This window comes from Salmo trutta, chromosome 2, assembly GCF_901001165.1.
Source record: "Salmo trutta chromosome 2, fSalTru1.1, whole genome shotgun sequence".
In the NCBI taxonomy this organism is placed as follows: Eukaryota; Metazoa; Chordata; class Actinopteri; order Salmoniformes; family Salmonidae; genus Salmo; species Salmo trutta.
The window spans coordinates 7788912-7816115 of record NC_042958.1 but is presented as its reverse complement, the minus strand read 5'-3'; the positions used below and the strand labels follow the sequence as shown (position 1 = coordinate 7816115).

Sequence of the window (27204 nt, the reverse complement as noted above, 5' to 3'; positions counted from 1 at the left end):
ATATGTTTTAAAATATTCTGTAACAAAATATTCAGGGAGAAATTAGACCTATACTATTTTATTGTATAACTGTTTCATCTGGTCATTAATTAAAGTTCTTGATCTGATCTGATGCAATGTAACTTAAAAGCTAGCAGGGCAAAAAAAAAATAAATACAACGTAATGAAACGAAATTAAAAACCACTTTTCATGTCAGCATTGGCTGAATTTGTTGTCCATTTGAGTCTAGTGGGCGGCAATGACTAATCTCGACCAATCGTGTTGCCATCCTCTTGCCCAACAGACAGATCGCAATGATGGCGTTCAGAGAGCTGTCATCGCTGGAAAAATCTTTAGGATTGAAAAAGCCTAACAAATACAGTACTCAGGGGGACAAGAAGGTGAATTTGCCATCTAATGGTTGCGGTCACAGTTATCTATATCTGCCAAGTATTATAGACCTTAGGCTAAAAAGAGTAGCGAGCACATGCTACTCTACTGTCCTTAGAAAAGCTAGCTAGCTAACAAGATAATGTCCGTAACTTTAGCAACTATTTTATCTTCTATTTTTAGCGAAGGCAGGTCACTTAGGAACAAAGATGTGTAAAAACAAAAAGTGTAATAGTCATTGTTTCAGATCAAATGTGTTATCATTAGCCAGTTAACGTTAAGTTAACATTGAATGAATCTGCTGTCTGGCCAGATAGCTAACGTTAACTAGCTAACGTTACATGCCATGTGAATTGCATATTGGGTCGCCAACATATCTTGCTGCTACTACTAAACGTACTATAGCTAATTTCAGTGAGTGTGCAGTACTAGTTCTGCCTCAACAGCCTTCATTGCAATGCTAGAAACAAACAGACATACTGTACCACATGGGGTAGTGACAGTGCGTGTGTTGTTTAGGCAGCTAACCAGCTATTAAAATGACTTGAGCTCGTATGCAACTAGAGCATAAATAGTGTCTCTAACAGGATGTTGACAAGTGACTCTAACAGGATGTTGACAAGTAGTTACAGGGATTGTCGTTTTTATTTTATGTGTCCATAATTCCTATCAGGCTCTTAGTGTGCCCAATAATGTTTGTACCATGTTTTGTGCTGCTGCCATGTTTTGTTATGTTGTGTTGCTACCATGTTATGTTATTGTATTGTCTCTCTTGTCATGATGTGTGTTTTGTCCTATATTTAATTTTTAATCCCCCCCCTGTCCCCGCAGGAGGCCTTTTGGGAGGCCGTCATTGTAAATACGAATTTGTTCTTAACTGACTTGCCTAGTTAAATAAAGGTATACATTTTTTTTTAAATGTGTAATGCACACACATTCTCTTTCTCTCCCACCCAGGTACCTGTGCTCCACAGTAATAATGGCCCAGCTCTGGTCGGCTTGGTGACCATCGCCACTCACCTGGTCCAAGAGGCCAAACGGCCCAAGTTACTGGGTGGGTCAGCAGAACACAAGGCTTTAGTGCAGCAGTGGCTGGAGTACAGGCTCACCAAAGTGGACGGATGCCTCAAAGACGATATCAAGACCATACTGAAGGTAGAGGCCCAGAAACAATAGTGAAGATTCTTCAGTATTAGAAAGTCAAAACATTTTAAATATCTTCCTCTTGCAAGTTAGTCAGTTTTATTGTAGTTTCTTGTCAAATGAAAATGTGTTCCACTACCCACTGTTTTTCATGAGAAGTCCCTTCTACCCTTGTGGGATAGAGAGGCTTGGTGAGCTGTGTATGGAGAGGGTCTAACAGGGCCTTGGAGAAGCCCCTGAGCAAAACTCTCCAATGCTCTGCCAGCAGGGGCCAGACTGACAGTGTGTGTGGCTCATTAATGCGAGGCGACATGAATCAAGACTGATGTATGGCCCTTCAGTGACATGGCCGAGACAGGCAAAGCAGTGGACAACAGTAAAAGTCTTTAATGGGGGCCGCTGTCGACAGCGGGAAAGAGATATGAAGCCATCGATTGGCTGGACAGGCGCCTCTCGCCACTTTTAAATCCTCCTGTGTGTGTCACACGTTTTAGTTTATCTGATTATGCAGAATGTTAGATCTGATTTCAATAGTTATGCTGATACTACGGTATTGCGTTACTATGGTTCCGGTATGGCGTTACTATGGTGCCGGTATGGCGTTACTACGGTGCCGGTATGGCGTTACTATGGTGCCGGTATGGCGTTACTACGGTGCCGGTATGGTGTTACCATGGTGCCGGTATGGCGTTACCACGGTGCCGGTATGGCGTTACCGCGGTGCCGGTATGGCGTTACCACGGTGCCGGTATGATACTACGGTGCCGGTATGGTACTACGGTGCCGGTATGGCGTTACTACGGTGCCGGTATGGCGTTACTATGGTGCCGGTATGGCGTTACTACGGTGCCGGTATGGTGTTACTACGGTGCCGGTATGGCGTTACTACGGTGCCGGTATGGCGTTACTACGGTGCCGGTATGGTGTTACTACGGTGCCGGTATGGCGTTACTACGGTGCCGGTATGGTGTTACTACGGTGCCGGTATGGCGTTACTATGGTGCCGGTATGGCGTTACTACGGTGCCGGTATGGTGTTACTACGGTGCCGGTATGGTGTTACTACGGTGCCGGTATGGTGTTACTACGGTGCCGGTATGGTGTTACTACGGTGCCGGTATGGTGTTACTACGGTGCCGGTATGGCGTTACTACGGTGGCAGATTTTGTATGGCAAAAAAAAGAACACGAATTAGACTAAACTCCTATCGTCCAATAAAAAACGACTATATGTAAAGTTGGCCAGACTGACAGTGTGGATAGCTTGTACACAAAAAACTAAGGAATTCTACTCGAGGTTAAAACATGATGCTGTTTGTTTCTACCATTGGGACTGTTTTCCCTTTCATCACTATGGTAGATATGGTCATGGTGCTATAACCCACAGCCTTTCAGCAGCAGGAAGGTCTAGTGGCCCCAGTGACTGCAGCGATATCAGAAAACTTGGGCAGAATGTGGTTAGGGTGGAGGAGGAGCAGAGGCCAGGTTCTGATGTCCATGTGATTGTGGAGATGGGGGTGGGGGGTAGTCTCTTGTCCGCCTGCGCCTCCAGCTGTAGGGAAGGCAGGGATCTGATTGTGGCGGAGGAGTCTGTCTTCATGCCTTGCTTGGCAGCACACACTGCACAATAACTCCATTAGCCCTCAAGACGCTGTATGTGCAGTGTAAGTGCTAAAGATGGTCCCATCCCTTGGGACCTGCATAACCACACACACACATGCTCAGCCCATCCACAGCCTGGGTTTGGGGAAGGTTCATTAGATTTGAAGGCGCCCATGTAAGTCGGGAGAGGAGTGAGCCATTTGTAAGGCATCTGCACTAGCCGGAGTGGCCAGAGTTGTTAGGATGGCATGCCACGCCAGGCTGATATTCCCCCTCGGGTTATGCATTGTTCACGTACAGATACCGAGCTCTCCACCCGTACGTCCCAGATATATAGGTTCAATAAATCTCAGGCCTGAGTTGGCTCCACCGGCCACAGCTTTCATCTTGTATTTCAACTCTCTTTACTATTGAAGAAGTGTATTTGGATATTTTGTCTTTTACTGTGGATGCGTCGTTATCACACCTATCAAGCTGGGAAAGTATTGTTATTGAGATGTGTCGGGAGTTTCTCACTCCTGCTTTTACTGTTCAAGTAAATGTTATGTGCTTGATGAACGTCGTTGGTTAACGTTTATTGAATCTAATGTCTAATTAGGTGATTATGATAAAGAAATGCTAAGATAATGTCATGAGTTACATTGTAGTGATTGTGACCTGTAGTGTTCAAGATGTTTATTGGTGTTTGTCTCTATTGAGGATCTGTGAAATTCTGTTAAAAAAAAAAAAAATCCAAGCAATTCTGATGAACTTAATGATGAAATGTTTATTTTATTATTTTCTCATGCAGGACCTCAACAGCTATCTAGAAGACAAGGTTTACCTGGCAGGAAATCAGTTCACCCTCGCCGACACACTCATGTACTACGGAATCCATCACATCATCGTAAGTCTAGCGTCCAATAACCAAACAGAGCCGACTTCAGAGTTGAAGTTAAAAGCCGTTTTGTCAAATGGAGCTCACAATTAAGAGTCCTACGGTTAAAAGGCATGGGAGAGAGAACTTGACACAAGCATAAAAAAAATAACCAGAGGCGCGAAGTGATGCCTTTAGCTCAGACCAAGTAAGAAGTTTGTCGGCCCTGGAGGCAGACGGAGAGAGACGGGATCACATGTTGAGAAATGTCAGCGGTTGTGGCGGAGATGGATCCTTGCCACCAGACACAAGGGAGTCAGTTTAGTTTTTATCATGGCGGTTAACCTCAGGACAGAGGTCACTCAGCAGCCTAGGTCCTCATTGTATTTGTTAGATGTACAGTCATGGGAGGGCTATCGTAGCTACTGAATCAAACGGGTTTGATTCTAGACTCTGTTTCAGGGACGGTATAGCTAGCTAAGACCAAGTTTGGGCAGCCTCACAATGAACCTGAAATGGGATGGTCTAATATGTTCACTTTAGTAAGGCGTTATTATTGTGTTCAGCTAAAAAATGACTTGTTTTTTGGGGGAAAAGATGTGAGTTAGTAACATGTTAGTAACAAGCAGAGTTCCTGTGTTAGTTTGGGTATTAGCTAGCTAGCCAGCAAGATGCATTTGCAAAATAATGGTGGTTCAAAACATTGCTAGCCATTTTCTTTCCTTGCTGCCTTGTAGTGTCACAGTAGCATCATTCTCAACCTTTTAGCAATGGCAAATGGAAATACTGTTAGGAAGGATGGAGATCCCGCACACTGTCCAAAAAGTGTATTGGTCCACTTTTTGGACAGTGTGCGGATCTCCATCTCTGCTAACATGGTTTAATTTGCCCTTGCTAAAAGGTATTCTAATTTTGAAACCTACACATCTGTAACAAACACTATTTCAAATAAAGGACCTTTTTAAAGAGCACAGACGGGACCACCCATTTAAATGAAACAAGGGCAGATTTGTACAGCGTAGTATGGAGCATCAGTGGAAACCAGGAATGTCTCCCCCTCTCTCCCAGGTGGATCTGGCCATCCAGGAGAAGGAGAAGCACATGAATGTGACACGGTGGTTTGATCAAGTCCAGCACTACACCGGTGTCCGGCACCACCTACCCCCAGTGGTGGTCCTGAGGAACAGAGTGTACACCAGCGGCCACCACTGAGTTCTTAGGCTGGCTGCCAGGATGGCCGAGGGCCGGCGTGAGGAGTACACAGACGTCTGCTGACGTCTCAACCTACCTAACACCACTGTGGCCCCCTCCCTCTTTTGCCTTGGAGACGTGGTTATTTTTCCCCTCTGAAACCCCAGGCGAAAAACACGCAATGGAGAAATTATCACAAAGAGATGGATGGTTTGTTTTTGTGTGAGTTGGTTGTTGGGAGTCTGTTTTTTGTCTATTGTCGTCAGGTTAAATGTGCAGGGATAGTCTGAAACAGGTGGCCTGAGAGCATTCTTGCTGATGCTTCTTTTTTCTCGTAGCCTGAGCCTTGAATGTGAAAAAGTATTATTAAAAATGACAATTGACTTATTCGTTTGCTATGTCCGTTTTAAAGAAATCCCTGCTATTGCATTTTCAATGTATTAACATTTTCCTCAAACAAAACAAAATATGTCCAGTCCGCCGAACTGTGTTCAGCTATGTAATCATCATCCTCCACAGTTGTCCAGTCCACTATCAACTTTCCGCCCTCATGAATTTAGTCTTGTTTCTCAAGCTGCTGCTTCTGCTGTTCCACCAGCAGTGTGGGCAGCAGCCTCTAGCTCAGTCACTCCAATCAGTCCGTGTGTTGACGCTGAGGGGGCAGAGGGCAGACTACCAGCTGCCATAGAGGCTCCAGTGCGCCTCTGTCCAACGTCAGAGCCCTGGGTTGACAGCCACGCATTGTCATTTCACCCTCTTACCAGGGGGCGGGAAATCCTTTTGTGGCAACATCCGAGCGACAATACACACTCAAACCACTCACACAAGCAGAATGGATTTAGCCATTACCTCTGTCAGCAGTGAAAATCACAGCTAATATACACTACATGATCAAAAGTATGTGGACACCCGCTTGTCGAACATCTCATTCCAAAATCATGGGCATTGATATGGAGTTGGTCCCCCACCTTTGCTGCTATAACAGCCTCCACTCTTCTGGGAAGGCTTTCCACTAGATGTTGAAACATTGCTGCGGGGACTTGCTTCCATTCAGCCATGAGAGCATTGGTGAGGTTGGGCACTGATGTTGGGCGATTAGGCCTGGCTCGCAGTTGGTGTTCCAATTCATCCCAAAGGTGTTCGATGGGGTTGAGGTCAGGGTTCTGTGCAGGCCAGTCAAGATCTTCCACATCAATCTCGACAAACCAGTTCTTTATGGATCTCACTTTTTGCATGGGGGTATTGTCATGCTGAAACACAAAAGGGCCTTCCCCAAACTGTTGCCACAAAGCTAGAATGTAACTGTATACTGTAGCGTTAAGATTCCTCTTCACTGGAACTAAGGGGCCCGAACCATGAAAAACAGCCCCAGACCATTATTTCTCCTCCACCAAACTTTACAGTTGTCACTATGTATTGGGGCAGGTAGCGTCCTCCTGGCATCCGCCAAACCCAGATTCGTCCATCAGTCTCCCAGATGGTGAAGTGTGATTCATCACTTCAGAGAACGCTTTTCCACTGCTCCAGAGTCCAATGGCGGTGAGCTTTACACCACTCCAGCCGACACTTGGCATTGCGCATGGTGATCTTAGGCTTGTGGGCGGCTGCTCGACCATGGAAACCCATTTCATTAAGCTCCCAACAAACAGTTCTAGTGCTGACGTTGCTTCCAGAGTCCGTTTGGAACTCGGTGGTGAGTGTTGTAACCGAGGACAGACGATTTGTATGTGCTTCAGCACTCTGCGGTCTCGTTTTGTGAGCTTGTGTGGCCTGACACTTTGTGGTTGAGCCGTTGTTGCTCTGAGACGTTTCCACTTCACAATAACAGCACTTACAGTTCACCGGTGCAGCACTAGCAAGTTATATTGGAAAGGTGGCATCCTTTGACGGTGCCATGTTGAAAGTCTCTGAGCTCTTCAGGAAGGCCATTCTACTGCCAATGTTTGTCTATGGAGATTGCATGACTGTGTGCTCGGTTTTATACACCTGTCAGCAACGGGTGTTGCTGAAATAGCCAAATCCACTAATTTTAAAGGATGTCCACGTGTGTGTGTGTGTGTGTGTGTATGTATGTATGTATGTATGTATGTATGTATGTATGTATGTGTGTGTGTGTGTGTGTGTGTGTGTGTGTGTGTGTGTGTGTGTGTGTGTGTGTGTGTGTGTGTGTGTGTGTGTGTGTGTGTATATTTGAATTAATCACATCGTTTGCACAACAAAAGAGTCGGGTTATCGTTGGCTTTCTAAATTGTGGTAATTTAGTCTATCAAACTGCTAACTGGTTTGAGTTATTTCACTTTCACCCAGCCTGTGTTATGTCATGTAAACCCTGTTTACCCTTCTCCAGGTTTTATATGATCATCTTCCCTATAAGCCTTCCTTATAACATGTATACTGCTTTAATGTTATGGTCGGTGTTATTGAAGTCTACAGAAGGTTGTCCTGTGCCAATAAAAAAAACAAAGGGAAGCAAAGAGGACAGTTGTCTCATCTGGTTCTTTTAATCAATTCGTTTTTCACATTATTGTTGGTCCATCGACACATTCGTTTTTGTAAATTTGGTGGTTCCGTACATCATCGAACAAAGTGCTGTGTGTTCCAGAAAGTGTAAACTTGTGAAAGCAAACAAATCCCGCAGTCATTTGAGCAGGCCTTGTGACTAGATTAGGAAGAACATTGCACTACTAGACCATAATAGAACCACTGTCCTGTTGTTTATTTCAGTCCCATTTAGATATCATCACAGCTGCTGAAGAGAGGCTTAGCACAGCATGTCAACCTTTATCTTTGACCTGTTGCCAAGATTGAGGAGACTGAACTTAAGACTTCAGTTTTATGAGTGTATTCACTTGAAATTAGTCTTTCTGAAGTTTTGTGTGCTGACTAATGCTGTAATGTAAAAATGGCAGTGGCATAAGGTCTTCCAGCTTTGCAGCTGATGATCAAACCAAAGTCCAAACAACCCCAGACATGAAGCCACAGCGGGTATCCCAGACAGCCCAATTAGTAGGACCCTCTCCCGGTCATCTAAAGACTGAGGTGCACCTCTCTACAGGGGTGGACTGCCACAATGAGCTCACATTTAGATATTTCCTTCCTGGCAGCGGAGGCAGCCTTCATTTCCCCCACCCCCCTGGTCGGTGATAGTTCAGGGGTCAATTGGCGCAGTGGATCAGCAGGGTTCACTGGTGACTTCAGCTCTCACCAGGAGTCCATCTCTCAGTGTGTGGTCCGGACCAGACGCCACCTATCACTTTCTCGTCTTCACTGCCACAGGGGGTTTCATTGTGGGAAGGGCATGGGGACAGAGTTCAGGGCCAGGTGGGGTAAAGTCGTGCTATGGACAATTATCTGAAGGACCACGCCTCTGTTGTGAATCAACTTTTAAACTGTAGGTAGGAGTGCCACGTTCCACAGGTCAGGAAGTAAATGGTGCCATGCAGAACTTGTAAAAAAAAGAAAAAAGGGAAGTGTTTTCCCACAGATTCAGGCAGTTTCCAGTAGCTGGTTCCTTAGTACCATCTCCCTAATGTGCGGCAAACGTGTGGAGTATTCACGTCGCATAACGCCCCACGGTGTTAGTTAGAGTGCCATGTCTGCACATAAAAAAAACCTTTGTTACGTCTCGTTAACGAGATCGAGAGAGCGGCGCATCCGACGGGACATGTATCTGGCAAAACAGCGTTCCCTGATTGATTCAATGAAACAATCAACACTGTGTGGGGGCGGGTTAGCATGTCATAAGCGCTTTTGACAGGCCTTGCCTTATCATCCCCTTACAGATAGTGACAATTCTACCATGCACCCATAAAGATGGCATCTGATTGTCAATTGCTATTACACGAGTGCAGAGGCGAGGATCAGGCTGGGTGAGGGGGGCAATGTTCTCTATACACACTTTAGTACTGTCATTGGTTCAGACTTCCATTGCTTGAAGGCTGGTTGGGAAAGACATTTTGCTCTAGTTTCCTCTCCTCTTTAAAGGTACAGAGAATCTTATGAGATTGTGGGGTGAGCAAAGGTTACATTCCAAGGGTGAATCAATTAAATTCGGTTGAACCAACGCGGAATAGATGTTGAATTGACGTCGGTGCCCAGTTGGTCTGTTGGCGGTGTATTATCCTTATCTCCAGACAGCTTCTGTATTAGAAACAGTCTTAATGCCGCTTTTGTATTAGAAACATAGTCTTAATGCCGCTTCTGTATTAGAAACAGAGTCTTAATGCCGCTTCTGTATTAGAAACAGAGTCTTAATGCAGCTTCTGTATTAGAAACAGAGTCTTAATGCAGCTTCTGTATTAGAAACAGAGTCTTAATGCAGCTTCTGTATTAGAAACAGAGTCTTAATGCAGCTTCTGTATTAGAAACATAGTCTTAATGCCGCGTCTGTATTAGAAACAGAGTCTTAATGCCGCTTCTGTGTTAGAAACAGAGTCTTAATGCACTTAATGCAGCTTCTGTATTAGAAACAGAGTCTCAATGCAGGTTTCTGTACTAGCAGCATGGAGTCTTATTGCAGCTTCTGTACTAACAGTAAGCTTCAGGGAGGTGAACACTGAATGGGTGGGGGGGAAAGGAGTCTTGTCTGAAGTTTTTGTCCTTCATTCTTGTCTCTGGGGTGCAGCCATGCCGCGGAGCACAGAATGAGCCCAGGTGTGTGGTGAGGAGTTTACGAGATGCACTCACTCACTTCATCAGTCAGAGAGGTGCGGCTGATTCGGCCTAGGTGCTAAAGTGCATGTGTGTATCCCGGGGCAATGGGATCACACCTTAACTCAGCACGGATCACAGACAGCTCCAGAATTACCCTTTGCTCGCCCTCTCTCTCTCTCCCAACCTGCCTCAGCTGCACACACTCTTCCTGGCTGCCTCTCTCTGATGTCCTGTGTGTGTGTGTGTGTGTGTGTGTGTGTGTGTGTGTGTGTGTGTGTGTGTGTGTGTGTGTGTGTGTTCAGGGCGTTGTAGATTTGGCTTGGGGCTTGGGGTGAGAGGGGCGTAGTGATGTTGGGGGATGGGAGGAATACATACCCGTGCAAGACTCAAGGATTGCGATTCTCCCTGTCTGAATAAGTTCAACCTCTCAGTTTTCTTGTATGGATTTGTCCTGCGCTTTGTTCTCAAGCTGCAAAAGGATTGGTATTTTTTCTTTATGACCCCTGCTGTTAGGAGTCAGTGGGGTACAGGTGCAATAACATACACATTATTAGGGACATATTTTAAATAGAACCAACATGGGACTGGTTCTGAATACATTTTGCCCAGGAATGAACTCCTCCAGGACATGTCATGGGCTACACCCTGGCCTTGGGGCAATAGTCACTGGTTGACAGAGAGGACACTCGTTGTCCACATATTCTAATCCTGAAGAATGTGTCGCATATTAGGTCTGCATTTTGTCTCCTACTCCATGCACCCTTGCCTCTCTTCCCCACAGGTCTATGCCACTTAACTTTAGACTGCCTTGATGGTTTCTGATAGGATGTCTTCAGGGGGGGACTCACTGCCCCGCGAGAAGTGATACCAAAAGTAATTGCATCTGAAGCCCCATGACAAGGGCTATACTTTTAAAAAGTCACTGCTCAGGGAAGAGAGGGCAATAAGCTGAGAGAATGGGGATGCAAGAGGGATGGTTGTAAGCCTCCAGATGCATTCCTGGGTGAAGAGAGGGAACGAGGAGGTCAGTGCCCTCAGCAATACCCTATAATGACCACCCTGGGAATAAAAACAACATCCTCATTAACATTTCTGCTCAACTCATCTGCATATCCGTCACCCGGCTCTGAATTTTTAATTTCCGCCTAATTACAATGCCCGTTTTAATTTGGGGTGACTAATTTATTTCAACCTGGAGTTAAATTAGCCTCTTCTCCCAGCACTATTTCCCTCCTTATCTTGTCACATTTCTCTAATGCAAAACACACCCCTGATACAGATTGAGGAGAACAACACAAGGTTTGATATGATTAACTGTAACTATGTGTTACCTAACTAACCTCTATTCTAAATACATGTATGTATGAACGAGGAGGGAGTTTACAGTAATAGTATGTGTTTATCTTCCATTTTAAACCCAAGTTTGCATTTCCACTTTTTACCGAAAGCCACTCGATGCAATGACAGTACTTTCGTATATTTGACCTCTGGACTGACTGTATCATAGAAGCCAAACCAATAGACAGTTCCCAGTGTCCACCTCACTGAGCATGGCAAAATGGCAGAGCCCGGGCACAAGGGGAGCCAGCCGGGGTGGCGTTAACGGATGAACCTTGAAAGGACATGATTATGAAGCAGAAGTGCACCTTTTACTCGTGCCTGGCTGTTTCCAGTGTGTGGGTATGTGTGTGTGTGTGTGTGTGTGTGTGTGTGTGTGTGTGTGTGTGTGTGTGTGTGTGTGTGTGTGTGTGTGTGTGTGTGTGTGTGTGTGTGCACGCTTCACCGCTCACTGGCTTGATTCTGGACTGGGGGCATGAAGCTGCAATCTGGTAGAGGGGACACCCACTCACTCACCCAACCGCACTGCTCACTCCACCCCCCCACGTCTCAGTCTGTCCCCTCAGTGAGCCTGCTCTGCTGAACATTAAACTCATGTCATGGGATGGCTCTTTGATTCTTGCAGTCTTAGTCTAGCGATTCAAGTCACCCATGTGAAGGGTTAGGCCCAATTTTTCCATCCTCTCTTTTAAAAATGAGTCATTGTGATCTTTGGTGGATTTTTAGTTGGTCCCGTAGTTACCAGGCTGCTTCAGGAGGTCAGTTACTGGTTCTAGTTAGTGTTAGGGGCTGTTGCATGCTTAGACCAGAAACAGGCTTAATCTGTGTCTATACAGCCGCCCCTCAGTGTATTAACTAGCCTTGAGTAAACATGCAATAGTGCTTTGTGTCAAGCAGCCGTGGATGAAGGAAAGACAAATGATTGCAACTGCCAAATTACACAGAGTGAGTGGGGCACATCTATTCAGACAGCCTATGGTGCTTTCCTCACTAAAGACGGTCTTGAAGTCCTAGGATTTAAGGATACAGTCCTTGAGCCTCGACTAGGGATTGGTTCATGTTGCCACTCCCGACACCAATCCCATGGGACATACAGGACGGGGGGGACACCAAGAGGTACCTACTTCTGTTGTTTCCTCTTGGAAACATGACATGAAGTAATACAGACATCGAGCATCCTGGTAATGAGCTACTGCTAGGGATGTGTGTTTCTGGAGTGGGGGATAGCTCCTCAGTCAATCACACAGCTGATCCCGGGCTCCTTTGAAAACATATATGGTGGAAGCCTGCGTGAAATCGACATTTGCGGGTGAGACAGGACAAAAGCGGGGTCGAGGGGGCTCAACAAGGCCCCCATCTTATCTCGTGTTTCCCCACACGCTTTGAACTGGGCGCCAGAAGCCCAGAGGGCAGCGGCGGAATTGTACCCTATCAAAGATGCTGTTGATGGGCTGGATGGATGATGGTTGAAGTTATACGGCCATGGAGATGATGGTATTACAATTGGCCCAGTGTGCTCCTCTAGGACCCACTCTACCGCCGCCCACCACCATCCCCGGTCGTCCCGGGGATGGCCTTCTTTACAGCCCTTGCGGACTACCCTTGTGACTTTCAGAACTGTCATGCTACGCTCTGCAGCCATTCGTTCATTCTTAAGATACGTAGTGGGTGCTTTTTTGCAAGCATGTGATGGACAGGCTATGTGATGGACAGGCTATGTGATGGCCAGGCTATGTGATGGCCAGGCTATGTGATGACCAGGCTATGTGATGGACAGGCTATGTGATGGACAGGCTATGTGATGGACAGGCTATGTGATGGACAGGCTATGTGATGACCAGGCTATGTGATGGACAGGCTATGTGATGGACAGGCTATGTGATGGACAGGCTATGTGATGGACAGGCTATGTGATGGCCAGGCTATGTGATGTCCACTAGTGAATGATTCCTGTGCCTAATGGGCTGTGTTATTTGCCATAATGTAATTTCACGGGGAGTTACGGCACTGCAAAGGCAATGATATGGATCTTTAGCAAGGCAGGTGTACGAGTCACCTAGTCTTCAATGGATTTGGTATCATCTGGAGAGTATTTTTAAGTACATTTCAACAATGCTGACATAATACCTGAGTGATGTAAGAGGGTGAATCAAAACCAATCTGATGAGAACTTCTATTCATTGAAATCTCTAGTCAGAAAAGCCACGATCAATTTCATGGTGAACAGTTAATGCTGTATACTATGGATTGATATTCTTGGCAGTATTAATGTGACTCATGACTCATAAAAACTCCCTGGGTCTTTGTGGGAATCCAAATGCATTCTCCCCAGTTAAAAATTGTGGATTCATCTTCAATTTTTTGGGGGGGTTGGTTCTTTTTATGGTGACACAGTGTGATAGTCCTTGCCCTAGAACCCTCCATTACGCTCATAATATCTCCCTTTCACTCCCTTTCATAAAATATGTCAGCTGTGAGGATGGCGGAAGTTTAGTCAAAGACAGTTGGCGATCACCTCAAGGGACACGGAGAGGAGAGAGAGAGAGGAGATGAGAGAGGGAGAGACGTTAGCAGAGTGCCTCGTGGCTCGTAGCCCCCTGGTCCGCTCAGTGACACCTCTCCCGCAGCCAGCAGGATTAATAACTGGAGCTGCTGCTCCCACTCCTCCCTCGGGGAGAAACCTGGCCTGTGTCCATCCTTACGCACACACACACACACATTTGTTTGCACACACACAGGCGTAAGGATACACTCCCACCGGGGTACACACACACACACACACACACACACACACACACACATCGGCACACACACACACAGGCATCAGGCAGGGGGCGCTATCACTGCTCTTTGCCTCCCACTGTCATTGCTGAAGGGCTACTGAATGTAAGCTACAAGACAACATGGTGTAGCAGGCAACAAAGACCTGGACAACCACAGAGCTTCTCGTGACCTGAGGGCTCCTGTCCTTCCTTCCTACCTCACAGACCTCAAGAGTCAGATGGAGAGAGAGGGAAGAGGCACGAAAGTGAAAGAGAGCAACAACTCTCCCTCAAGGAGGCCGCGGTCCCCCACCATGGCGGACACCAGCACTAAACTCCTGTCAGGTCCCATCTCACGCCCCCCCCCCCTCCCCTTTCCCCGTCTCTCTCGGGCAGGACGTGTCTCTCCGAAGGGGGTCACATCACACACTTGTCCCCCTCTGAGGGGTCTACTGTACGAACATGTCGCCCTGTCCATAGACGACCCTCTGCGGCCGTTAGGCTGGCATCGTGTCTGTCTTTGATACAGATGTTTTGCTGGCTAATGTGTACTGTATTTTTTACATTACTGTTATTGTAATATTTTTTACTCTTACAGCTGAGATCTTAGAAAATACAAATGAAATTATGTTTCAATTAATAATCTGTACTTTAATTTGTAACATCTCGCTTCTGTAACACTAACATCTCACGTGGATTTTCCCCCATTCAAATGCACCTACTGTGTACAGCAGAAGCAAACAGTTCTAATTCATCTATTTTAACTCCTTTCAAGACCTACATTTGATTAAAATAAAATGTCTATAAATAAAATAAATCCTTTGTCTCATATTATTTCTAAACAATATAAACAATCTGTTTAAATGTAAATTAAATAATGTTTAACAATAAAATAATGTTTAACATTTTCTGACTTTCTCTTAGAATGAGGACAAGGGAGGGGAAAGGCTTGTTGGAAATGTATTTTTCCACAAACACAGTGCGTCTCTCCTAAGAGACTGCTTAACACTGGCAGTAATCGTAAACTTGCCCCTGGCACTGTATATGTCAATCTGTGTGTGTGTGTGTGTGTGTGTGTGTGTGTGTGTGTGTGTGTGTGTGTGTGTGTGTGTGTGTGTGTGTGTGTGTGTGTGTGTGAAATGGGATACTCTCCTCCGCAGGTCCACACAGAAGCCTGTCTTCTATTGTTCCCTACCTACTTCTGTTGTTCCCTACCTACTTCTGTTGTTCCCTACCTACTTCTATTGTTCCCTACCTGCTTCTGTTGTTCCCTACCTACTTCTGTTGTTCCCTACATACTTCTGTTGTTCCCTACATACTTCTATTGTTCCCTACCTGCTTCTGTTGTTCCCTACCTACTTCTATTGTTCCCTACCTGCTTCTGTTGTTCCCTACATACTTCTGTTGTTCCCTACCTACTTCTATTGTTCCCTACCTGCTTCTGTTGTTCCCTACATACTTCTGTTGTTTCCTACCTACTTCTGTTGTTCCCTACCTACTTCTATTGTTCCCTACATACTTCTGTTGTTCCCTACATACTTCTGCTGTTCCCTACATACTTCTATTGTTCCCTACCTACTTCTGTTGTTTCCTACATACTTCTATTGTTCCCTACATACTTCTATTGGCCCCTACATACTTCTGCTGTTCCCTACATACTTCTGTTGTTCCCTACATACTTATGTTGTTCCCTACCTACTTCTGTTGTTCTCTACATACCTACATACTTATGTTGTTCCCTACCTACTTCTGTTGTTCCCTACATACTTACATACTTCTGTTGTTCCTTACATACTTATGTTGTTCTCTACATACTTCTGTTGTTCCCTACCTACTTCTGTTATCCCTTACATACTTACGTACTTCTGTTATCCCTTACATACTTACGTACTTCTGTTATTCCTTACATACTTCAGTTTTTGTTTCTTCTCAGGACAGGAAGCAAAGATTAATAACATTTTATATTAACCCCTCCTCACTAGGAGGGACCAAATATTTTCAGCATTTCCAATCCTGTGAGCTAATTTGACAGCTCATGGGATGATGCAGATTCCACTTCAGAGAGACAGGTACCCTAGGGCTAGCCAGCTGGATTGTGGATGCTTACAGATTTGGCTCTCCCTTCCTGCTGGGTGTCATCTGTCTCCTTGGTCTCGCGGTGGATAATTTTGTGTCCTCCTGACATCATGTGCCTGAGCAGTCTGTGCCTGGCAGGGCTTGTCTGTCCAGGTTGGCCATCAAACCCAGCCAGCATGCATCTAATCTGACGAGGCACCTCTCCAAATACAACCGCCCCCCGGGCGCCCCCTCTGCCCAACGTCGAAAATCACGGCCCCACAAAAAACTTCCCATCCTTCAGGACCGCGCGCAGCCCCCGCTCCTCCGACGACATGGTAAAGGGGGAGAAGAGGGGGTGCAGGGTTTCAGAGGGAAGAGGGGGGACTTATTTCGCTTACACAAAGAAAATGTCCCCACTTTCTCTCCCGTGGCTGTCACTTTGATTGCCATCGTGGTGCGGGAGGGTCTGCCTCAACAGGTTTGGGCCTCTCCCTGCCTGTTGCCGGCAGTTGACTTGGACACCGCGCCATTCGGATGAGGCAATCCTTTGGTTGGATTATCGTTACAGCGGACGTCCCTGTGGGAGAAGTGACAGCACAGCGGCCCGATAATCTCGGGGACAGCACCAAACCGGGGCCCGCTGAGAACGCTAATCGTAAACGACACAATCGTTCCACTCCAAGGAGAGGCAGTTTACATATCGCAAGATGTGGCTGACAAGGTTGCTTGGCGGAGAAAAAATATTTTTTCCCAAAAAGCACATGATGACTACATATGTTGATTTTCAGGCTGAGCTACGTGTCTGCCGCTGCTTCTTGCTGCTTCCTTCCACCGCTCAGCCCCTTACTTCCTCGGCCCTGGGAGGATGTGACAGCAGGGCAGCGTCATGCTCCGTCGTGCCTCGTGAGGTGCCACTATTACCGGGGCTCTAGTTATTTCCTGGGGCCTCTTTCTCTCTCTCTCTCTCTCTCTCTCCCTGGCAGAGTTGTGGTGCGCAGCTCAGGAGCAGCCTCCAGGATAGAGTGGCACCAGGACGACTGACCTGTTCAGTGCCCAGGGAGCTGCAGTGAGCTGGCTGACTGGCTGAGGAAGAGAGGGGAAGAGGGGGGCAGGTGGGTGTACGGAAGGAGGGGCCCCCGCCTAGGGGCCTAGGCAGTGAGTAATCCACCCCCTCCACCCCCCACCTGTTTAGAGCCACAGTCAGTGGCGCTCAGCATGCTGTGAACGCCAAGCACCATGGTCCCTCTGGTCTTCTCCAAGGGCCCAGAGATCATGACCAGAGCCAGAGAGAGAAAGAGAGGAGGAGTGAGAGAGAGAGAGAGAGAGAGCAATGTAATGCAACATAATTAAACCCATTGGGTAATGTGAGCAGCACCGTCGTTAGGGGCTGTGTGGAGGGGGAGAAAAAAAGAGCTGTGTTTTCTAAGCCGTCACCACGCTAACAGGCCCGATGGGTATGTTTTATAAACCACTCGTACAGACCTCCCACAGAACACTCACCGTTTGTCTAAGGACTCAATGCTCCAGGACCTCAGCCAAGTTACTGCAGTCTGAGCAAGTGAAGAGCAAGCCTGTGGTTTCACATGCTATGTGTGGAGGTCTATGAGAATAAAGCTATATGCCATGGAGGGAAATACTTAAGCAATAAGGCATGAGGGTGTGTGGTATATGGCCAATATACCACGGTTTGTGGATGTTCTTAAGCATGACACAACGCGGAATGCCTGGATACAGCCCTTAGCCGTCGTATATTGGCCATATAACGCAAACCCCCGAGGTGCCCTATTGCTATTATAAACTGGTTACCAACGTAATTAGAGCAGCAAAAATATGTTTCATCATTCCCGTGGTGTATGGCGGTCAGCCAATCAGCATTCAGGGCTCGAACCCGGTTTATAAAGAGAAATAAATGACATGTACCTGTAACCTGTAGTTAATTTAATTAATGTATAGTTAAATATGACTACACATTTGTAATTATATAGGAATTTCTTATAAAACATTTAATGTTAAGCACATTGTTAAAGTATTGAATATTTCTCTCAACTTTTATTCAGAAATATTGTAGATGTTATTTATTCTGTAAATATTTCGGGAAACTTTTTTTAAATGTAACTTTCTTTTAAAAAAAAACTATTTGAAAACACTACACTTTGTGTTATTTGGCCTTGAAAAGCTATTCTATTTCAGAACGGGTGTGCAACAAAGAGATATTCACTTAATAGACCTGTGAGACATATGAGTCTAAACACATGACATGGCTCATGCAAGGGACTATCCCATGCAAACCTAACTGGAACCTGGGAACACAACCCTGACAGATAATAATGGGAAAAGACAGTGCCATCGTTGTTATGGCGATGTTGGCTTCGTTCTCTAACTACTTTAACGTCTACTCCTTTGCTGCAATGGATATACAGGAGAATCATGCAATGGATGTACAGGAGAATCATGCAATGGATATACAGGAGAATCATGCAATGGATGTACAGGAGAATCATGCAATGGATATACAGGAGAATCATGCAATGACAGGGCATTCAGTTCGTGTAGTTTTTTGTGTGGCTTTAGTTCAGTTTGCGGTCCTCACTCCCAATATATAGGCCACATTTCTTTAGGTGTAATTAATTCACTCTCAACTATAAGAAAAAAATGACATCCTATTCATCCTTTTACATAAAGTCAATGAAAATAGAATGTACACTAATTTAAAAAATATATTTCATTACAAATGTACCAGTGAAAAATAAGGTATATATAATTCAACAACTGTAAATTAATAATGTGGGTCTATGCTTTATTGAGCAAATTGGCATTGGCAGTTTTTATATATATATATTTCATGGCTGTTGATGTGTAATTACATTTTTACCATCACAACAATAATGTTATACTCTTAAATTCTCGAATTCTGCGAGTGTACTACAATGTATCTATAATACAATACATTACATTGCAGCCTATTATGCATAAGTATTTTTAGTCTTTAACAAAATATTTGATCTATCATAAATATTATTTGCCTGCCCAGCTGCACATCAAGGGAATATTGGTTATGTCATTGTCATACTGTGTAGTGTGTACATGTTGTTTTGTCATTATTTCATGTTCATCTGACCTTGTATGTAGGCAATCAATTTAAAAGCACCCCTACTTATTTTCACCAACGTCAAAGTTGACTAAACACACTCTTTTTCCAATGGGCCCTGGAGCGCTCTGCGATGGCAGTTAATCAATTGCCACAATAACTGCTCATGACTGCAATATCTAGTAGCCTCAGATCAAAATCAATGGTGTGGATAGGCTAACAACTATTTAGCTAGGACAGGAATTAGTGCATTTCTGAAGGCTTTCTTTTATGTGGAAGTGACAATTGTGAGTAAATGCGGCCACTTCTTTTAGAACAAATGTTTGAAGTCTGAACATGCAACACTAGCCCCCAAACAACCACGTCCTTAATGTGGTCTTGCCAGGAGTCCTTGTCTCTAAATATGCCTACACTGAGAGGAGGTGATATATTTACATTTAGATTTAGATAGTAAATTAATTTACTAAGCAGTGTCTCATTAACCAGATTGGCAATTATAATACTGGACCTTGTTTCCACCTAGTGGCAAATTATGTGAACGGACTTTTTCTTCAGTAAAACAAGTCTTCCTCTCCTCGCCAGAATTAGCATAACATCAAGTGATACTCTCAAACTTCTTCTCTGTATATTATATCTGTATGACTTTTGAAGAATGAGCCCACTAAATCATCTAGGCTATTGGTACGTCTGTACACATACTGTACTTTGTACTTATCTTTGGCTCATTCATCCCCCTTCCTCTCCCCTGTAACTATTCCTCAGGTCGTTGCTGTAAATGAGAATGTGTTCTGTCAACTTACCTGGTAAAAATAATGGTTAAAAAAAATCAAACTTGGTAGTCTTGCTAGGATGCAGTGGCCCACAATATTGTGCTTAATTTACTGATTGAATGTACTATTGCACAAAAACAAGGAGATGGGAAGTGTAGTGTATAATCTCACTTTTAAAGTCATATTCAGATATCTACTATTTCCTGCTATGGCCGACATTGTACACACAGCATAATGTTTCAATTATAAATCCATGGCAGATACACACAATAAGATATCACATGATGAAATCCCTCAAAATGATGGCCAATCCTTCTAATTACCACTGTCGTCAGCCTGAATGGGGTGCGGGAATTTTATAGATGTAAATGGACTATCACTCTGTTATGAGACACTTCAATTCATTGTATTATAGGCTATGCAGAGGTGACTCATCAGCCTAATCCTCAGTGTTAGACTTTATGTGGCTGTGGGGAACTCACTGATAAAGCCACACCATAGAACAAGACTGACATCTGCAGTCCTAACTCATGCAAGACCTCCTGTCCTCCATCACTATCATTGAGATTTACACCCTGAAATAAATGTCATTTTGTCAATAACAATACAGATGTTTAAATGCCTTATCATACACAGACACACAGAGAGAGAGGGGGATTTGCACATCATTATAACACTGTACGCAGCCATAATATGACATTTGAAATGTCTTTATTATTTTGGAACTTCTGTGAGTTTAATGTCGACTATTAATTTTATTGTTTATTTCACTTTTGTTTATTATCTATTTCACTTGCTATGGCAATGTTAGCATATGTTTCCCATGCCAATAAAGCCCTTTGAATTGAATTGAGAGAGAGAGAGATTAAATACTAAACCATTGAAGATGGAAATGTGCTGATAAATGTCTAGGCTACACCCATAGTATACATTCACAAAAGTGATGATTGATGCTGGGGAACTGTACCTACTGGTACCTTAGAATTTGCATTGGTAGGCCTCTAAGTGTGCTCCCCGTTTTGGGAGGTTTGGTTTGATCCAAGACCTCGTACCCGGAAGTAGTGTGAATATTTACATCAGCTGACTACAAATCAACTGACTACTATTACAGTTTAGGTTTTTGTTAGAATAACCAAAAATATATGCACATTTACGTATGATAACTTGCATGTAAATAACTACTAAGCATTTATCTATTCTGTAGCTATGCTATAGTGAAAAGAGGTTGCTAAAGCCAGCTAGCTTACTCAATTCTAAACAAAGTAACGTTATTTCACGTGTTGTCGGGATTTGTGTTTTTTAACGCGTGACTATGGACAAGCTAACCATAGGTGAGTTCATTATTATGTTGCAGTTACCATACATCGCATTTAACTTAGCTAGCTAAGCAACTCGAGAGAGTCATATGTTGCAGAATGTACGCATACTGCCATTCTCTTAGCCTGGGTGCCAGTCTGTTTAGCTAGCTAACATTTCACTCCATGTATGTACAACATTTTAGTAATTTCAGCAATGTACAGTAGTGAGTGCATCCTTTCATACTGGTCCCCCGTGGGAATCGAACCCACAACCCAGGCGTTGCAAGCACCATGTTCTACCAACTGAGCCATACAGGACCAATTACTCTGTGTTAAATAGCATGACAGGAGTGGCAAGGATTGGAATGATAGCCAAACGGACTGGTACCAAGTCTAGTAGCCTCTAGCCTGGTCCCAGATCTGTTAGGCAGTCTCTAGCCTGGTCCCAGATCTGTTAGATAGCCTCTAGCCTGGTCCCAGATCTGTTAGATAGCCTCTAGCCTGGTCCCAGATCTGTTAGATAGCCTCTAGCCTGGTCCCAGATCTGTTAGATAGCCTCTAGCCTGGTCCCAGATCTGTTAGATAGCCTCTAACCTGGTCCCAGATCTGTTAAGCAGCCTCTAACCTGGTCCCAGATCTGTTAGATAGCCTCTAACCTGGTCCCAGATCTGTTAAGCGGCCTCTAACCTGGTCCCAGATCTGTTAAGCAGTCTCTAACCTGGTCCCAGATCTGTTAGATAGCCTCTAACCTGGTCCCAGATCTGTTTGGCAGACTCTAACCTGGTCCCAGATCTGTTTGGCAGCCTCTAACCTGGTCCCAGATCTGTTAGATAGCCTCTAACCTGGTCCCAGATCTGTTAAGCGGCCTCTAACCTGGTCCCAGATCTGTTAGATAGTCTCTAACCTGGTCCCAGATCTGTTTGGCAGCCTCTAACCTGGTCCCAGATCTGTTAGATAGCGTCTAACCTGGTCCCAGATCTGTTTGGCAGGCTCTAACCTGGTCCCAGATCTGTTAGTCAGCCTGTAACGTGGTCTCAGATCTGTTAAGCGGCCTCTAACCTGGTCCCAGATCTGTTAGATAGTCTCTAACCTGGTCCCAGATCTGTTTGGCAGCCTCTAACCTGGTCCCAGATCTGTTTGGCAGCTTCTAACCTGGTCCCAGATCTGTTAGATAGCCTCTAACCTGGTCCCAGATCTGTTTGGCCGTCTCACCGTGTCCTTGTGTGGTTTCCTTTTTTTCTCAATTCAGGAGCTAAATTGAAATGTAATTCTAATTTGACTGTCAATGACACATATGTGGAACATTTTACATTATCTCCTCTAAGGTGGGGACACAATTCATTGAGTTTAAATGGAATTGACCACAGTGTTGACTGCTAGCCCTAGTCCTCCTACAATAGAAAATAAAGTTGTTTCTTTTCAATATATCTGACACAGAGGAGGCTGGTAGGAGGAGCTATAGGAGGTTTCCATATGTTTGAAACCATTCCATTTATTCCGTACCAGCCATTACAATGAGCCCGTCCTCCTATAGCTCCCCCCACCAGCCTCCACTGATCTGACATGATCAATTACTCAACATGACATGTTGATGGTTTGTGTCTCGCATTAGATGTTGGTGATATTCAGTCCAGGCTAATAGACCATAGGCCTGTCGTACAAGGGGAGATCTGCTATTTTGTGAATTTGAGGTAAGTATTTCAGCTTGCACCATAATATGTGATTTGACCAATTGATTTATTGTAATTTGATCTTTGCTAACATACACGTTATTGTGATTTTTATTTTTAAGGAAAAACGTGGATTCAGAGAGAGCCGTTTCCGGGACAACCTGAACAAAATGGTGGTGGAGACCAACGAGCAGTCGTTGCCCAAATGTTCAGAGCACATGCATAAGCACCTCTGTGAGGCTGTCACACGATGTAAGCCCCTTCCTGACCTAGCCAGTGTATATTTCAATTGCTAACCATTGCAGTTGTAATATGGACTGATTGAATGCTATCGTAGTGTTCTCCAAATTACTTGACTGCGTTGTATTATTTCAATGTGCCTTACTGATTAGGCTGGAAAGGAGTTGAATGTAAGATTGTTCATTGTGTTTTTCTACAGTGGAGGATGGGAATCACATGTCACAGAGGATCCAGCAGAGGGAGCTAGAGGCAGACCAAGTAAAGACACAGGCTCTCTTCAAAGCCCATGAATTACCAATAGTGATTTAACCATTCACAGGCATGGATTGTGACAATAGACCAGGGCCCAGTTTCCCGTTATCGATGGAACTTAGGCTTACGAGTGTATGAACAATGGATCGTACAACAACCGAAGAAGTCGCTTCCGTTCCCCAAAACACCAAACAGGGAGAACTTTCTCTAAGTCTGTCGTTGGAGCAGGTGTCATTACGGTAAGATCCAAAGAAAGCCAGCGCTGCTCACAGATCAGCTTGGTCCGTTCAAATCTTACCTTAACATTATAATTATTCCACAATACTGACGAAGGATCAGCTGCTGCTCCTAGAGAGCTATTAACACCTATAGGCTATGGCTGCAAATATTAAGGTGGCTTATTAACCTAATGCTTATGCCCAGCCTACACATCATTGTTCACAGGTTGTTACACATCATGAAATATATTTAGGCAAAAATGACAAACAGCAGCCTATAATTAGTCAAATAGAACTCAATTGATTGAACAAGAAATAGATTTCAATATGATTGAAATGTGTAGGCTTATGTAGTCTATACTGTATTTACCTTTTATTACAGTCATCTGGGTTTTCATTTGAAGTATATTTTTTATCCTTCGCTTGTCTGTACCATACATAGACTTTGGTAACGTTGTAGTCAACTTCGTTCTGAATTTATAGGCGTTTACAGAGAGACAGATAAACATCTTGAGTCTGTGTTTAACAGAGATCTTCTATGTATAAAGTTATGTGGAAGGGCAAAAAAGCACCTAACGATGCACTTAGCTGTTCTAAGAGTGGTCTGAGGCAGTTAGCAAATAAAGATCGTTTTCAAGTGCAACTTTAGTTATAATGTTTTTTTGGAAACAACTCGGGGATTTAACCAATGGTCCTACAAAGGTTCTAACGATGAACTTGGTTTTAAGATGCTTTCGGGAAACCGGGCCCAGGGGCGGATCATCTGGCACTAAACAGGAGATAGCTGTTTGAAACAAAGTACCACCCAAATCTCCCCAACAAGAGTGTTTTCATTTCCAATTTCATTTTTGTCTAGTTCAGATTTTTTTTTTGTCTTCGAGCCTGACCCAGATCCTTGCGCGCTGTGCACCTTAGAGCACCCAGTTGCAGGTGACCATAGACAGACAGAAGGAGGACTGGGACAAGTGTGTAAAGGCCCAGCAGCGGTTGAAGGAGGAGGTGGACGAGGAGCATACCAAGGCCGTCGGACGCCTCAGCATCATGTACAGCGACACGAAGAAGGATCTGGCCAAATTCTCCCACTTTAGATCCCTCAGTGTGTCTGTCTGGCTGTCGGCTTGAAATTAAGTTGTTGAATTTGATTGATGCGGTACTTAGTCGTTGGCACTAACAGAGGACTTCTGAGGACGAAAGTCAACAGTTTCCAAATCACAAATGACAAAGTGTGATTAACAACGTGGCATTTTCACAGCCCTTCAAAATCACAATTTTCTGGCCTAAGCACATGGAATATGTATGTCAAGTTCTGGAAAAATGTCATTTTTAAACCATAAATTACATGATTGTTCCTTGGCTGCTAAACTTATTTTTTAATGGAATTATGCTAGGAGGTGTTGATAGATGTGTGTTTTCTATGGTAGGGCAGATTTTCAAACCGTCAAACAATTTTGGCAACAGGGATCTTGATCCAGGAGGGGATTGAATGTCTCCGCTGTAACCAAGAAACTTGATCTTGACATCTGGCCACTTAGCTAGCCAGGTTGTTATTATTATTATATATATATATATAATTTTTTTTTACCTTTATTTAACTAGGCAAGTCAGTTAAGAACAAATTCTTATTTACAATGACAGCCTAAGTTAACAAACCAAATGCATAGCTGGAGCCCTGAGTTGGATATAATTTGACACATCTTAGATTTCTTATAGTTATACTTCACTTATAGATATAAACAGCGGTGTAGCACGCAGCCCTCCCCCCCAAAAAGTTTGAACAGTATTGAAAGTCATACCATTGGTGTTTTGAAATACCCCAGTACATGGTATCAACGGTATATCGCCCAAACCTAGTGTTAGCCTCCAACTGAATAAGAAAAGAAACAGGATTTTGCCACTAATTTAGATATTTGAAGCTTCAGGCGAGTGAAAATGTTGAATGTCAGAAGTGCTATTCAAAGCTGGGTTGTCAACGGCACAGGTCAACATCTCAAACTTTACTCACTGAGCAGTTTCCCCAACTAGGCGTGTCTCATCAACTCTTCAGATTAGGGTACAGTGAACCTTTGACATCAAGTACAACTAGCAACCTCTCAAAATAAGTCAATCAGAAATGGTTTTACTGAAGCAAGCTCAAGCTGTCAGAAATTGACATTATTTAGTGGTGTTTTCCTGGGCCTCTTATGTACCTATTTAAATGGAGAGGTATACTTGTAGCGCTGTATGAAGTGTTTTGTTTAAAGACAATATTTGCACTGGGCAATAGCATGCTGTTTAGACTGATGGATGGATGGGCACACTGACACATTCCTGACCTGCTGGGAACAGGATTCATCTTGGCAGAAAGTGACAGAACAAATATTTTAAATGGCTCTCATGAACACAGAATGTGGGCACGGACGCCTTAAATAAGACTTCATTGTTGCGTGGGGGGATGCAGACCTCATCAATCAGTATAAGTAAAATAAAGCATTGCTAAACTCTGCATGACTCAAGTGTGGGTTTTTTTCTCTCTCGACTCGAATGTATACAACATAGTTCAGCAATGCCTTTGACATGTCTGACAGCCGGGCTCGAACCGAGGCCCAGTATCCAATTTCAGTGGAGGTTGAGGCGCAGTCTTTTTAATTTTTGTTCGTGGTGACCCCTTTCCCTTCTGCCTGCGATGGCGGCTGCTGTCCGGTTATCCTGGGTCACGCTCTGTGAGTGACTGACATCAGGGCAGGGGCGGTGTGTCATCAACAGACATCAGAGAGGGCACGACTGTGCCAGCAGATGTTGTGGAGGTATAGTAATGTAGCCAGGGGAGCCCTGACGGCCCAGCCAGCTAGAGCCAGACAGGGCATCACCACTTAACGAGGAGTGACAATCCGGAAACGCAGCTCACCTCCGCCAATCTTTCCTCTGGAGAAAAACTGCCTGGGTATATTCCGAAAGGTCAACAATAAATCTCAGTGTTAGCTATTCATGAGAAGGTACTGTAAGCCCTTTGCCCCTATTAAGTCCTCTGGTGTGGTGAGAATCTGGTGCACCCCTAACGTAAGTCTGGAGGATGTCACACTGTACTGTACATACCAGATGTCTACTCAAGGGAAGCCTGGCCTGCGGCGGTTCTTACTCAAAGTACCTCTGGAGCGTGGGCGTCCCGTCTTTTGCCAGATATACTCACCGTTCCGGGAAGTAGAGTGTGGAGCAGGTTGGACACCGAATGACCCCGGCGTTATTGTCCCTCCGGCCCACCGCCACGTGCCTCAGGAACCAGGGCTTGTTATTCATCTCCTATGTTTACGAAGTCATTGTGCTCTTCCTGTTATGGAAAGAGAGTGGCGATCCCAGTCGACGAGCTGGCGGCCAACATAAATTGTTGGGGGGGGGGGGTTGGGTGACTATGGAAACACAGATTAGAAAATGTCTGATCACAGCCTGCCTCCATTTCTCTGAAACAAAAGAGGGGCCACATCCATTGGAATGGCGTTGATGATGTGTGTTTCAGGATGGGTTTGGAGGTTGCACAAAGATGGAGTAGAAAGAGATTCCCTAACCTCTGATATCACAGCCTGTGCTTTCTTATTGAATATACCTAATATAACCCAGGTGCGTTGAGATGGTTTCTTCTTTGATCGCCTCCACTCATTCTGAAGTGGAGAACAAAGAATGGAGCGCTGTAGCCCGCTCTACTTGTCCCAACTCCCAGCGTTCT

At 44.6% G+C, this 27204-nt stretch overlaps 1 protein-coding gene and 1 long non-coding RNA gene across 3 annotated transcripts; both read left to right on the top strand.

Annotated features, from left to right (window-relative positions):
- The first annotated feature begins 240 nt into the window (after positions 1-240).
- On the top strand, positions 241-5547 carry LOC115149931 (eukaryotic translation elongation factor 1 epsilon-1). Its single transcript, XM_029692738.1, has 4 exons — positions 241-381; positions 1328-1525; positions 3904-3999; positions 5038-5547. The coding sequence occupies exons 1-4, from the start codon at positions 295-297 to the stop codon at positions 5179-5181; spliced, it is 525 nt and encodes a 174-aa protein (XP_029548598.1). The 5' UTR covers positions 241-294; the 3' UTR covers positions 5182-5547.
- A 15335-nt stretch (positions 5548-20882) lies between these two features.
- Positions 20883-25989, top strand: LOC115149921 (uncharacterized). 2 transcript variants are annotated; one of them, XR_003867001.1, is made up of 5 exons: positions 20883-21160; positions 22740-22818; positions 22920-23049; positions 23237-23528; positions 24423-25989. It is a non-coding gene; the product is annotated as an uncharacterized LOC115149921 (long non-coding RNA). The 2 variants fall into 2 exon arrangements; XR_003866999.1 differs by having other exon boundaries at positions 20885-21160; positions 23237-25988.
- Positions 25990-27204: the final 1215 nt, after the last annotated feature.

Coding starts and splice junctions, on each gene's coding strand:
- LOC115149931 (XM_029692738.1), top strand. CDS start 295: ATGATGGCGTTCAGAGAGCTGTCATCGCTGGAAAAATCTTTAGGATTG. Junction 382..1,327: donor GTACTCAGGGGGACAAGAAG/GTGAATTTGCCA, acceptor TCTCCCACCCAG/GTACCTGTGCTCCACAGTAA. Junction 1,526..3,903: donor ATATCAAGACCATACTGAAG/GTAGAGGCCCAG, acceptor TTTCTCATGCAG/GACCTCAACAGCTATCTAGA.